This window comes from Panicum virgatum, chromosome 7N (assembly GCF_016808335.1).
Source record: "Panicum virgatum strain AP13 chromosome 7N, P.virgatum_v5, whole genome shotgun sequence".
Lineage (NCBI taxonomy): Eukaryota > Viridiplantae > Streptophyta > Magnoliopsida > Poales > Poaceae > Panicum > Panicum virgatum.
The window spans coordinates 11,839,575-11,851,736 of NC_053151.1; the positions used below are offsets into that span (position 1 = coordinate 11,839,575).

The 12,162-nt window shown below is 50.4% G+C and overlaps 1 protein-coding gene and 1 long non-coding RNA gene across 2 annotated transcripts; one reads left to right on the plus strand and one right to left on the minus strand.

The window, feature by feature from the left end:
* Positions 1–414: 414 nt before the first annotated feature.
* Positions 415–995, minus strand: LOC120683631. Its single transcript, XR_005678858.1, has 2 exons — positions 876–995; positions 415–660 (listed from the first exon to the last, which is right to left on the minus strand). It is a non-coding gene; the product is annotated as an uncharacterized LOC120683631 (long non-coding RNA).
* Positions 872–3,483, plus strand: LOC120683630 (antifreeze protein Maxi-like). Its single transcript, XM_039965720.1, has 3 exons — positions 872–1,278; positions 2,306–2,459; positions 3,166–3,483. The coding sequence occupies exons 1-3, from the start codon at positions 886–888 to the stop codon at positions 3,210–3,212; spliced, it is 594 nt and encodes a 197-aa protein (XP_039821654.1). The 5' UTR covers positions 872–885; the 3' UTR covers positions 3,213–3,483.
* The last annotated feature ends 8,679 nt before the right edge of the window (positions 3,484–12,162 follow it).

Sequence of the window (12,162 nt, forward strand, 5' to 3'; positions counted from 1 at the left end):
GAAGTTCGTCACAAGATCAACACGCCATGGTGGTAGCCACGGTCTCTCCACAAGATGACATGGTGGTAGCCACGGTCCCTTCACAAGATGACATGGTGGTGGCCACGGTCCCTCCTCAGCAGTCACCTCCCAAAAAAATTACACCAAGGAAGAAGAAAAAGAAGAGGACGACGATTGATTGATATTGTTATGTAATCGATTGATTTGGGCATCTACTCTAATAGTTTGTTATGTAATCGTTGGATTTGAGCATCTACTCTAGTATTTTGTTATGTACTCATTGGATTTGAGCATCTACTATATGTACTTGTTGGATTTGAACATCTACTCTAGTATTGTGTTATGTACTCTAAATTTACTCTACTATTTTGTCATCTTTGCCATACGCGAAGCACAAATATTCACCATATGTCATGCATGAAGGTACTATATTGATATAACACGAATATTGTTCATTGCCATAACACAAATAGGAGAGTCACACAAATAGAATATTGTTCATTGCCATAACCCGATGGTAGCAAAATCCGAAATCCTCCATCCTTCAACCATCTCATGATGCTCATAGTAGTTGTAGTTGGCCGTGTCATGCAACTCTTTGGCAAAGAATTGGAACCTCTCAATGGCGCACTCCATCGATTTCTTCATTTTAATCTTCCTCTGTACAATTTTAACGATAATGAGTAAGGCAATTCGCAACCATAATGAGATAGGCAATTTCATACATTTAGGAGCAATTAACTAGCATTGGCAAGGAGCAATTAACATGCAACTAAAAAGCAAGAAATAAAAGAAGAAGGAGGAGTCCCTCACCCCCCCCCCCCCCCCCCCCCCCCCCCAAAGAAGGAGGAGCAGGGGATATAAGAAGGGGCGACCTCCTCTGTAATGGGCGACGGCTTCACGGGTGGAGGGGGACGACGGCGCAGGGAAGAGGCGCGCAGCCTCTCTGCAGCAGCGGAGGCAGCGGCCGCCTTCTCGGCCGCGACGGAGGCGGCCCTCTCGGCGGCGGCGGTCGACCTAGCCGCGAGGGCCGCGGCCTCGGTGGCCTTGCTGACCGCGGCGGCGGCGGCGGCCGCGGTGGCAGCGGCGCTGGCGTCCAGGGCCGCGGCAGCTGCGGCGCGGGCGTCGTCAATCTATCGGCGCGGCGCGGTGCAGCGGGGGGCGGTGTCGGCGGCGGCGTCCATCTCTCGGCTCGGAACCCTAGCGCGAACGGAGATTGGGGGAGAGGAGGAACGACGACGGACGGGGCTCCGTGATATAGCGACGGTGATGGCCACGGTGAGGTAAATCGCCCCCAATCTTCGTTTCCTCTGGTAAATCCCCACCCACGTCCAATTCTCCGAAACCGAGCTCGGTGGGAGGCCATTTCTTGCGAAATTTTGTCGACGAGACCATTTCTTGCGAAGCCGAGCTTGGGCGCGTCCATAATAACAAATTTCTCCAATCCTCGTTGCAGTTAGAAGGCGAGGGTTTATTTGACGAGGGGAGAGCGCTTACTTTTTTTTTTTGGGTGTGAGAGTTTTGCATAATGACCTGCCTACAAGTTCTGCATGAAAGGTCATGTATACTCCATATATGCATGCATCCATGTCATGTGTGCTCCATGCCATAGTGTTATAGGATCAGGATGTTCATATCATTATCTTCCGTAGTTTAAATTGTTGTCTTGGGTTATGCTTCATGTGTTCTTGACATGCAAGGCGTATAAGTTTGTCGTAACAGGCCAGTCGTTGCCTGCTAGCTAAATGCCGGGTTTCGTGTATCAATGAGCCTGGTTTCGAGTTTACACTTGTCAATTATCTTCTGCTTCTGGATGATTTTACATTATGTTTGGTCTAAGCACTTGAATCTACATTTTATTTTTAAGCTCTAGTTGATTTGCTAGTGCAGTTTTGCAGTCCAGCCGTCCCTATGATTCCGTATTACCAAAAACTTTCATTTCTTCTGAAGATCATTTGTTTATCAATTTAGAACACATTCCAAATGTTGATACAAAGTTTGCTATGGAATTGATTAGGATTACTATAGTTTAAAACATGTTGCTGATAAGATTTTTTTTAACAGCGAACAACAAGAGATCTACCTTTTATTAAGGAGAAAGCAGGAGTTTTCAAACAGCTATTGCAGCATTTAGCATGCTAGGCGGGAGGGTTGCTGATTAGATCTAGCAGTTACGGATTATCATTTTGTAGCATACACCAAATTATGGGCTAGATATTTTTATTTCTTACGAGGATATCTATTAGTATTAATTTTCTGTTTTCTTGCATCTTGTGATATAATTTATTTTGTTCATTCTGAACAGACTACCTCAAGGCGTCTTGCTGATAGGAAAATAGCACGATTTGAGAAGAACATCACAAAGAGGGGTGCTGTTCCTGAGACAGTCAAGAAAGGAAATGATTATCCTTTTGGGCCTATTTTGCTTGGGTTTTTTGTCTTCGTTGTTGTCGGGTCATGTAAGTCCTTATGTCTCTGATCTTCTTTTGGTTTTGTCACCAGTCTTCTGGATACTCTTTAGCCCTTGATAGTGCTGTGTGTCTGTTTACCAACTAAATCAGCTTTGAACATTCTTCTCCAAACTAAATGGTGCTAAACTGTGGTGGGGATTGGGTACTTTCAGTTTATAGCATTGCCTTCTTTAAAGATACTGTTCATTTGTTGGCAAAGTACTTAGGTGCTTTCCTGTTCTGAATTCACTTATCAATAAATTCTCAGAAATATAATATCAGAAACTGGAAGTGTACACTGGAGAACCGATCCCGTGGTTTACTATAGAATCTAGATGGATGGGTGACAGCTTATTCAGTGGCTATATAATATGATAATGTTACTCTTATGGAAGAGTAGAACAATAAAAAAGGGACAGGGTGATGGTTTGGTGTCACTGTAGTTATACGCTTGCACATTTTAGTTGCACAGAAACAATTCTTTTTCTTTCTAAAGTCTTTTTTCTTGAACACGGTACTGGAAATGGGCATAGCTGTTTCTTTGTAAAGTAGACTTTTGGGGAAAGAAAACGTTGCAGCCGAAGACTTTCGGAGATTGAAAACGTTGCAGCTATGCCCATTTTCAGCTTAGCATGATCAATTTCAATTTTTGAATAGCTGCTTTATGAACTTTTTACTAAGTAATTGCATTGTTTTTACTCTGCTCTTCGTGCAGCTCTCTTCCAGATCATCAGGACAGCAACAAATGCTGCTATATTCTGAGGAGAATAGTCACCAACTTATAGCTAGTTAAGCTCAAGAACTGGGCTGATATATGCAGTTTGTCACTTAGAAAAACATAAGTGTATGGCATACTGGTACTGTATGATGTTGCCTTTTACTATTGTACCGTGAAGAATCTAATCTATACAGAGTCAATATCTCATGTAGTTATATGTAGTTGTTACTACCAACTTTCGTCACTCGGATGATTGGAAAGATGGTTCCCTAATCCATCTTGCTTAAGGCTATAAAGATCGTCTTAATCTGAACACTCCCGCATGGCCGAATTTGTTGTAACCTTGATGGATTTTGAATTCTGCTGCTACTCTGGCGGTGGTTAGACGGTGAGCTCGAAGCTGTAAGCTTCACTCGTGTCAGCCTCGCTACTCGTAGGACGGTAGGAGGGCTTATCTTGCAGTATAGCTAACCCAAGTCAGGATTACTACAAGATTTTCAGTTTGACTTGAAAGCTTAGAAAACTTCATGTGAAAGCTGGATAATCCGTAATCAAACAGCTCGAAAATCGAAATGGAAACGGAAAAACCTCGTGATCAGGGGAGTGAAGCAGCGTCACTGCATGCATTTATAGAGGGGAATCCGCGAGGCAGTACCACTTGCTGGTCAGCTGTTAACTAGTGTGATCAACACTGACGATAGTCCCCCGGAAAAAAAAGGTACTTCCTCTGGTTTTAAATATATGGCGTTTAGAACAACAAGTTTATTATTTTAAACTAAATTTTTTGTTCTGAACGTCGTTTAGAACAACAAATTTATTATTTTAAACTAAATTTTTTATTCTGAACGTCGTATATTTAATAACGGAGGCAGTATCACTTGCTCCCAGACCAGTAATCAGGTCAGCCGTTAGTACTATAATCAACAAACAGACGAGAGTCCTCTCTCAAAAACTGACGGGAGTTTCGTGGGCGTTTCAGGAGTTGGTTACATCGACACTGCAACGACTGCGTCTACGAAACGGTACAGAGATAACCATCCCATGGATGACAACGGTCCCATTCCACACAGGCACATACTTCATCTTCGTCATCGAGGACTCCAGGGATCTGCCGCCGGATGATGCTGAAGGCTGAAGGTGAAGGGGTGAAGTGGTGTGCAGGAGATTCGACTTGCTGATAGTGTGGTGGGCGGAGATTGTTTGGCTCAGAGATCAAGTAAATGCACATTTCTTGCCGATGGCTGAGCAATCTTCAACAGGCTGTCTGCAGACGTGACCTGGAAACCAACCTGAACGCTGCGGATCCAGTCCTGTTCCACTGCAGACGTGATCTGGAAACCGGCCTGGATCTTTGCGGTGCACTGTAGCACCGCTATCCACCGCGCGCGGGCCAGGGAGAGCGGAGAGGAGAGAGGGGATGCGGAGCCCACGCCTCGCCATCCGCCGCTGCCCGGCCTCGCCGTCCGCCGCCGTGAGCCGCCACGTCCGCCGCCGTCCCGCCGCGTTGTCGACGACGAGGGAGCCCGCCCAGGTCCGACCTCGGCGGTTCGCGGGGTGTGCAGAGGAGGCGAGGTAGCGGGCGGAGGCCAAGGCAAGTCACCGGCGAGAGGCGAAGTCGCCGGCGAGGTCGCGGCGAGGTCGGGAGGCGGAGACTTTGCGACTTTGGCGGCGGGCGAGGGCTGAGGGGCGAGGGCGGAGGCCCGAGGCGCGAGGGTGGAGGGGGTCGGCCGGCGAGGCGTCGTCGCGGTGGGCGGAGGAGGTCGGCCGGCGCCGGATCTGGCGAGCGCTGCCTGGATTCGGCGAGCGCCGCCTGGATTTGGCGAGCGCCGGCTGCCCGCGTCTCGTGCGGGGATGACGACGGGGAGGGGAAGGAGAGGGGAGGGTATGGGAATAAAAAATAAAAATATTGGATTTAGAGGTCTGATTTAGAGGTTCACGTCCACACACGAACTAAACTAGAAGTATAGAATTTTTTGGAGAGTGTGCTGATTATTCCTTTAGAGGTCGAATTTAGAGGTCGAATTTAGAGGTCGACGAGTGCGGACAGCCTGAGCTGCGTTTCTCCCAGGTGATTAAACTATTCTGATGACACACATTGTTCATGAGCATCTTCCCTCTTTGTTTATGCCCTTTCTTCTTTGGCATCTTCTGATTCTTGTTCAGGTCAATGGCAAATGCTAGTCAAAATTATCGTCTCTTTCCTCAGAACTACTAGTACTAGTGGTCAATTCTTTTAGGGGTCTGAAACTTTGGAAGTACTAGTGATCTCGTTCTCGTTCTGCAGTTGATAATTGGCAGGAAGGCTCGGCCAAAGGAAGAATCATGGTTGGGATGCATGTCACTTTTATGTGTGTTCATACTTGTAGATCAGAAGTTCTGTCTCTATGTTTTAGCATCGTCGACTTGCAGATCAGTTAAGCCTCTGTAAATGGTTTTTGAGGTGCTAGCAGACTTGTCTGAATGTCTGTTAAATTCCCAGTGCTATTCTTTGTCAGGGAACGTTTGAACTCCTTCATTTTTGTTTGGCTGGCACAATATTGCTGGCTGTTGAAGTGCTAGTTGTTACCAGCCTTTCGGTATAGTAAACCAAGTACTAGCTTATTTTCAGATTCTGAAAATACAGAAACCAAGTACTAGCTTATCCACAAGTGTTAACTGTTTTCAGATTCTGAAAATACAGAGTTTAGTAAACCAAGTACTTTCAGCATTGGTCGGCTTCAGTGTGAATGGTTGCTTGATAGTGTGCACTGCTTGCTGAATGCTGATAGTGTGAAAAAGTGATGGTTTTTAAAAAAAATATTGCAATCATATTGAATGAATTTATGTTTGATTTGTTTTGTATCAACTAGTAACACAATGGTCTATAAGAATGATATTCATAATTGATCATGGCAATATGTAAGCATTAAATCGCTTGCCGACAGTTAAACAGACGACTCATGTCTGTGGGTTGTATAACATGTCTGTGGGCTGTACATGTCCTAATATTGGGAATGACCTTTTGTTCCTTACACCTGCCAGTCGAGCCAAACCTCCAATGCCCTGTGGGCGGGCGAGACTTTAGAACCCCGTATGTCAAATACTTGACTACTAATAATAACTGTATGCCTGTGCTAACGCCATGACGTTATTTCTGTGATGCTTATGACAACTAAACGAAGACACAAGAGATGAAGGGGCATTGGTGATTAAGGAATTAAAAATAATAACAACCGGCAAGGAATCAAACTTGAGCAGATTATGTCAATTTTTACTGAAAAACAAACGTAATTAGCCAACTGTTATTGAAGAAATGGAGTACCAATGCATTATGTGCATTTGAAGGGGATAAAAAGAAGTATCCATCTCATGTATGGTCTGAGAGATAAGGCTCTAATAAAATAATAAATCCCACAGCCAAACGAAAATAGAATCAAAGCAATTCAAACATCTATAAATCCCACAGCCAAATGAAAAGAAATATGCTGGCAAGCACATCTCAAGGGTTGTGTTGTTGTTCAAAGTGAGCAGCGCTCGTCAGAGCCCCGGTGACCTCCCTGCAAGTATCATCCAGAATGAAAGCCTGCAATGAAAGAGATTCCTTTTTTTTAAGAATAGTGCAATCCGTAAAAACTGACCTGATCTCTTCACTTGCCGGGTCAAGTTCCAGTGCCTCCATGAACTCATTAGCTACTCCTTTCTGGTTCTCTAAATAAAAAGATACCGGTGAGATTCAATTTGAGTTTGCAAGGCCAAAGTTGTTGCAGGCCAAAGCTAGCATGGCTGAAACAAGTATTTATGCAGCTGACAAAATTATAGAGAACCATACATTTAAAAAAAATGATTTGCACCTAAACCATATAGGGGATTATATAAGCTCGAAACATATATAGTAGGGAATTGTAATTTATGGACTTACTCCTTCAAGGATTCATCATAGCAGGACGTCTTTATAAACGAGATATTCTTGGTGCTCTTGCCTGTGGGATCTAATTCCTTATTTGGTTTGGCCAAAAGTCCAGATTTTAGCCATAGGACTGCGAAGTATGACCAGTAACTCAGATCCCACCTAAGGAATAAAAAAAGGAACTTAAAAAACACCTGAATCTTTAAATGCTTTTGGAAATAAAGTTACGCAGGTTACCTCTCTTTAAAGACCATATGGACTCACCTTGCTAACATTGTGCCGCCTCTCTTTAAAAACATTCAACAGAGGTTGTTGTTTAATGCTAAATTATCCGATAAATAGATACAGTTTGATGGCACATCAATGAATCTTGTTCCAATGCAGATAGCTCGCATACCAAGCTGTGCAACCCAACCAGTTCATGTTCATTATCGATCAAAGATTCATTCTCAACAAGCACCACATCTCCAACATATAAAAGATATTTGTTCCGTACACATCAGTAGAGTCAGTGGTACACCAGGTAAAGTAATACATTCTCCCACATGTTTATATTGAAAATAAAAAAACAGCTATGTTAGAAAGGGAATCGAGCATTCATTGCCATCGCACCTGATATATGTCCTCAAAAAGGAATTTCTCTGCTTCACTTGAAAGTAAGCTTGGCCTCACTTCAACCAATGCATCATCCCACTGAAGATAAATAGAATGGAATCATATAAGAGAAGGTGACATCGTTTTAACTTTTAGGGAATAATTCCATCCTGATTGTATTGCCAATTTCAGAAATTGTCGGATACCACGATTAGGGATACCCTAATCGGGGTACTAAGATCACTCTGAAAAACGCAAAACACATGTTAAGCGACTAAGCCCACTAAGGCCCACGGCCTGCTTCCCATCCGGAAGAAAGGAAAGGACTCAAAGAAGCCCAGCGTGCGGCCCATTCGCATCCCCCTCGAACCCGCGGAACGATCTCCGCCTCGCTCGAGGGTCCATCTCGGGCCCGCTAGACAATCTCCGCCTCGCTCGAGGGTGGCGGATCTACCCTCGTGCGGGTGACTCATCTCCGCCTCGCTCGAGGGCTCCCCTCGGGACCCTCGACCGCGCAACATATCTCCGCCTCGCTCGAGGGTAGCGAACCTACCCTCGAGGGAGTAACTCATTTCCGCTTCGCTCGAGGTCACCCCTCGGCACAAAGGACGAACAGCCCCGCCGCCCAACCGCTCGTTGTACGAAGGCATTAAAGGCCAGCCACTCCGCCACGGCGCCCAAGACAGGCGGCGTCAGGCCGCCGCTCCCACAGTGGATGTGACCGGGGTCCCATCCGCTGACTTCGGTCACCGCTCCGCCATCCCGGATGCTGTAGCAGCACTATGGGACCTGCGACGCGGGACAAGACAGGCTCGGCACTGCTCCTGTTACTTTTCTGCCTACACCGACCAGCCGGATCCGCCCCCCACTGGGGAAGGGGTCCGGCGACGTCACGTGTCCTTCCAAGAGGGGCGCTCAGCACGCACGGACGGAGCCCCGGACCTCCCCCCTTGAGGAGTCCGGGACCTCCACGCGTCCCCCGGACCTCCTAGTATGCACGCCCGCACTCCGACCAGGGGGTCCGGGGCCGCCGCGCGTCCCGCCACCGTTACCGCTACCGCTGGTGCATGTAGGACCCTAGTCTGCAGGGCCCACTAAACGCCACCGCGCTGTATACAGAAGACCTTACACCAGCGACGACCACGCCACCTGCAGCGGCTGGCAGGACGACCGGCGCGATCTTCGCAGGACCAAGGACGATATCCAGGACGACTACGACGCACGCCGCCTTCCCACAGTGTACTTCCTACAGTGTCCGACCTCTGTACCCCCGCGATTCAGGGGAAAACGACGACTTCCACGCCCCCACTCATGTGCACCGCCTCTCCTTGTAACTATAAAAGGAGGAGGCGGGCTTCCTTTAGCTGCTCTCTGGTTTTTCTCTCGCTCTAAGGACGCCACAAATAGATAGGCCTCCAGACGTGATCCATCATCACTTACGCTCCGGCCTCCCTATACGCCACATTCGACCCCGCTTCTAGCAGAGACCTGGGAGCCTTCCTCCCTCTCTCGCCTCGTTTGTATCCCCTACTGCAAGCACTCCGGGTGCAAGATAATACAGTGCCCTCACACACTCCCTTTGCTGGACGTACGGCCCCGCGGCCGGAACCAGGATAAACCGTGCGTTACTATTGCCTCTTGCATCATCATCTGGGACGAGGAAACATGCAGCATTTACTCGTTGGGATCCGGGCCCCCGGGTCGGGACACCGACAGTTGGCGCGCCAGGTAGGGGTCCTGCGTGACAATTTTCTCTCTTGTTCCCATTTGATCTCCAGGGATGGCGGGCAGATCCAACCCATACCCCATGGGTGTTTCGGATCCGCTTCCAGCAGGACGCGTGATCTCGTTCATGAGTCTCGAGTTCAGAGCAACCGGCAACGGTTACCTCATGCAGCTCCTCTCCCCCAGACGCAACCCCGTCACTTCTACTCCACCAGCCCGGCGCAACAGGCGCTCGGGTCAGCGTTCGCGACAAGCATGTGCGAAGCGGCGTCGTGCGGCACACCATAGGTCCCCCACATGGGTCGAAGCTGGCATGTCGCAACTCAGCATCACGGCCGACGGGGCTACCGCTTCGTCATCACGTGCCTCGGCGTCATCTGCGCCAGCACCGTCTTCTGCGGCAGCACCAGTGCTCCCCAGGGGGGGTTGGCCTCGCCATCACCCTTCCCTTTCGGGATGCGCAACGCTGCCGCCTACGCCTCTTCGATCAGCACTAACTTCATCAAGCGTGAGGATCTGCCGGGTCATCATCTTCTGTCGATCTGCAGCCTCATCGCGTCGTCTCCTGACGAATCCTACCCCGAGTCGGTGAGCTCAATCGCCGATGACGTCAACTTCTTCATGAATAATTTCATGGCCGAGGTGGCCGAGGACTACTCCGGGGTTCGCGACCCTGACGCTCTTCGCTCGTTCCAGCTGGCAACGGCCTACTGCCTCACCTGCTCTGAAGACTCCAGCGAGGGGGATTACGATCCTGCCCGGGAGTGCTTCATGGTCCAGCTCGCGGACGGGCAAGACAACAACGCCCCGGGTGACGACGGGAACGGCGGGGCAGACGCGCAGGTGATCCAACCGGTGGCCCCGCCTGCAGCCCCCTCTTCTTCGTCAAGCTCGGCGGCGCGGCAAGCACAGCTGGCACAGCTCAAGGAGCTTCAAACCAAGCTCGACAAGCAGCGTCAGCAAACCCAGGAGCTGCGCACCGCACTCGAGCAGCAGCGTACCACGCGTGGCGCACATGCCTAGGCTGCGGGACTGGTGGGCAAGGCAGCCGTAGCGCCCGGCGCAGCCTGGTGGGACTGCGCACCAAGACCGCGAGGTTTCTGTGCACACACCACTGGCAGGGAAGGACAAGGCAGCCGTAGCGCCCGGCGCGAAGGCACCCTCGGTGCACGAGCGCATCGGGAGAGTTCCCGCAAGGGAGCGAATCCGTGACATGCGCGGGCATGCCGGCGACGGCGATGCCCGCTGCATCATCGATGGCAGGAGATACGCCCCTCGACGGGGTGGACGCTTCGACCCCGAGCACGACAGGGGTGAGTCCCCGGAGCCTCCGGGCACCCGGGTGTTCAGCCGGGAGATCCGAACTGCATCTTTTCCCCCGCGCTTTCGACAACCCAACACCCTCATCAAGTACTCGGGCGAGACTGATCCTGCAGTCTGGCTCAACGACTACCGCCTAGCGTGCCAGCTAGGCGGCGCGACGGAGGACGCGGTCATCATCCGCAACCTTCCTCTTCACCTTGCTGACGCCACACGAACGTGGCTCGAGCACCTGCCTGCGGATCAGATCCACAATTGGGCCGACTTGGTCCAGATCTTTGTAGGCAATTTTCCAGGGCACGTACGTGCGCCCTGGGAACTCCTGGGACCTCAAAGGGTGTCGCCAGAAGCCCCGCGACTCCCTGCGTGACTACGTGCGATGCTTCTCCAAGCAGTGCACCGAGCTCCCCAGCGTCACCCACGTCGAGGTCATCAACGCTTTTCTCGAGGGTACGACGTGCAGGAACCTGGTGCATGAGCTTGCGAGAAGCCGACCCGTCAACACCAATGAGTTGTTCGACGCCAACACCAACTACGCCGCCGGCGAGGAGGCTGTTGGTGCCATCTTCGACGACAAATCGAGCAAGCGCAAGGACGATGCACCCGCGGAGGGCAGCAACATCAAGCCCAATGCCCCCGCCAAGAAACAAAAGTGGGGGAGGAAGGGAAGGAAGCCGGTCCCGCCGAACCAGCGCGGGTTGGGGCAGGCAGAGGACTCCGAGGAGGCCTTCGCTGCCGCCCCAGACCACAAAGGACCTCGAGGCCCCCCTCGAGGCGGTGGTGGCCAATTCGACGACATGCTTAAGAAGCCGTGCCCTTACCACAAGGGCCCGGTCAATCATACCCTCGAGCAGTGCGAAATGCTCAAGAAGTATTACAACCGCGTCGCGCATCGCGATGAAGACAAGAAGAAGGACGCGGGCGACAAAGGTGGAGATGACGAGTTCCCCCCAGTGGAGAACGCCTTCTTCATCTTTGGAGGAGCGACGACAAACATGACTTCTCGGCAGCGCAAGCGCGAGCGCCGGGAAGTTTTCTCCGTCACCAAAGCTACGCCATCCTACCTCAACTGGTCGAAGGACACTATTTCCTTTGGCCGCGAGGACCACCCCGACTACGTCCCGCATCCGGGACGGTATCCGCTCGTTGTCGACCCCATCATCGGCAACACCCGCTTCTCCAAGGTGCTCATGGACGGAGGCAGTAGCCTCAACATCATGTACGCCCACACCTTGGAGCTCATGGGGATCGGACTGGACAAGCTTCGCCCCAGCAAGTCGCCATTCCACGGCGTCGCACCGGGAAAGCGAGTCCAACCCCTCGGCCAGATCGATCTGCCTGTCTGCTTCGGCACGGCAGCTAACTTCCGCAAGGAGGTACTCACTTTTGAGGTAGTGGGGTTTCGAGGATCCTATCATGCCATCCTTGGTCGTCCTTGCTACGCCAAGTTCATGGTCATCCCCAACTAC

Coding starts and splice junctions, on each gene's coding strand:
- LOC120683630 (XM_039965720.1), top strand. CDS start 886: ATGGGCGACGGCTTCACGGGTGGAGGGGGACGACGGCGCAGGGAAGAG. Junction 1,279..2,305: donor TAGCGACGGTGATGGCCACG/GTGAGGTAAATC, acceptor CATTCTGAACAG/ACTACCTCAAGGCGTCTTGC. Junction 2,460..3,165: donor CTTCGTTGTTGTCGGGTCAT/GTAAGTCCTTAT, acceptor CTCTTCGTGCAG/CTCTCTTCCAGATCATCAGG.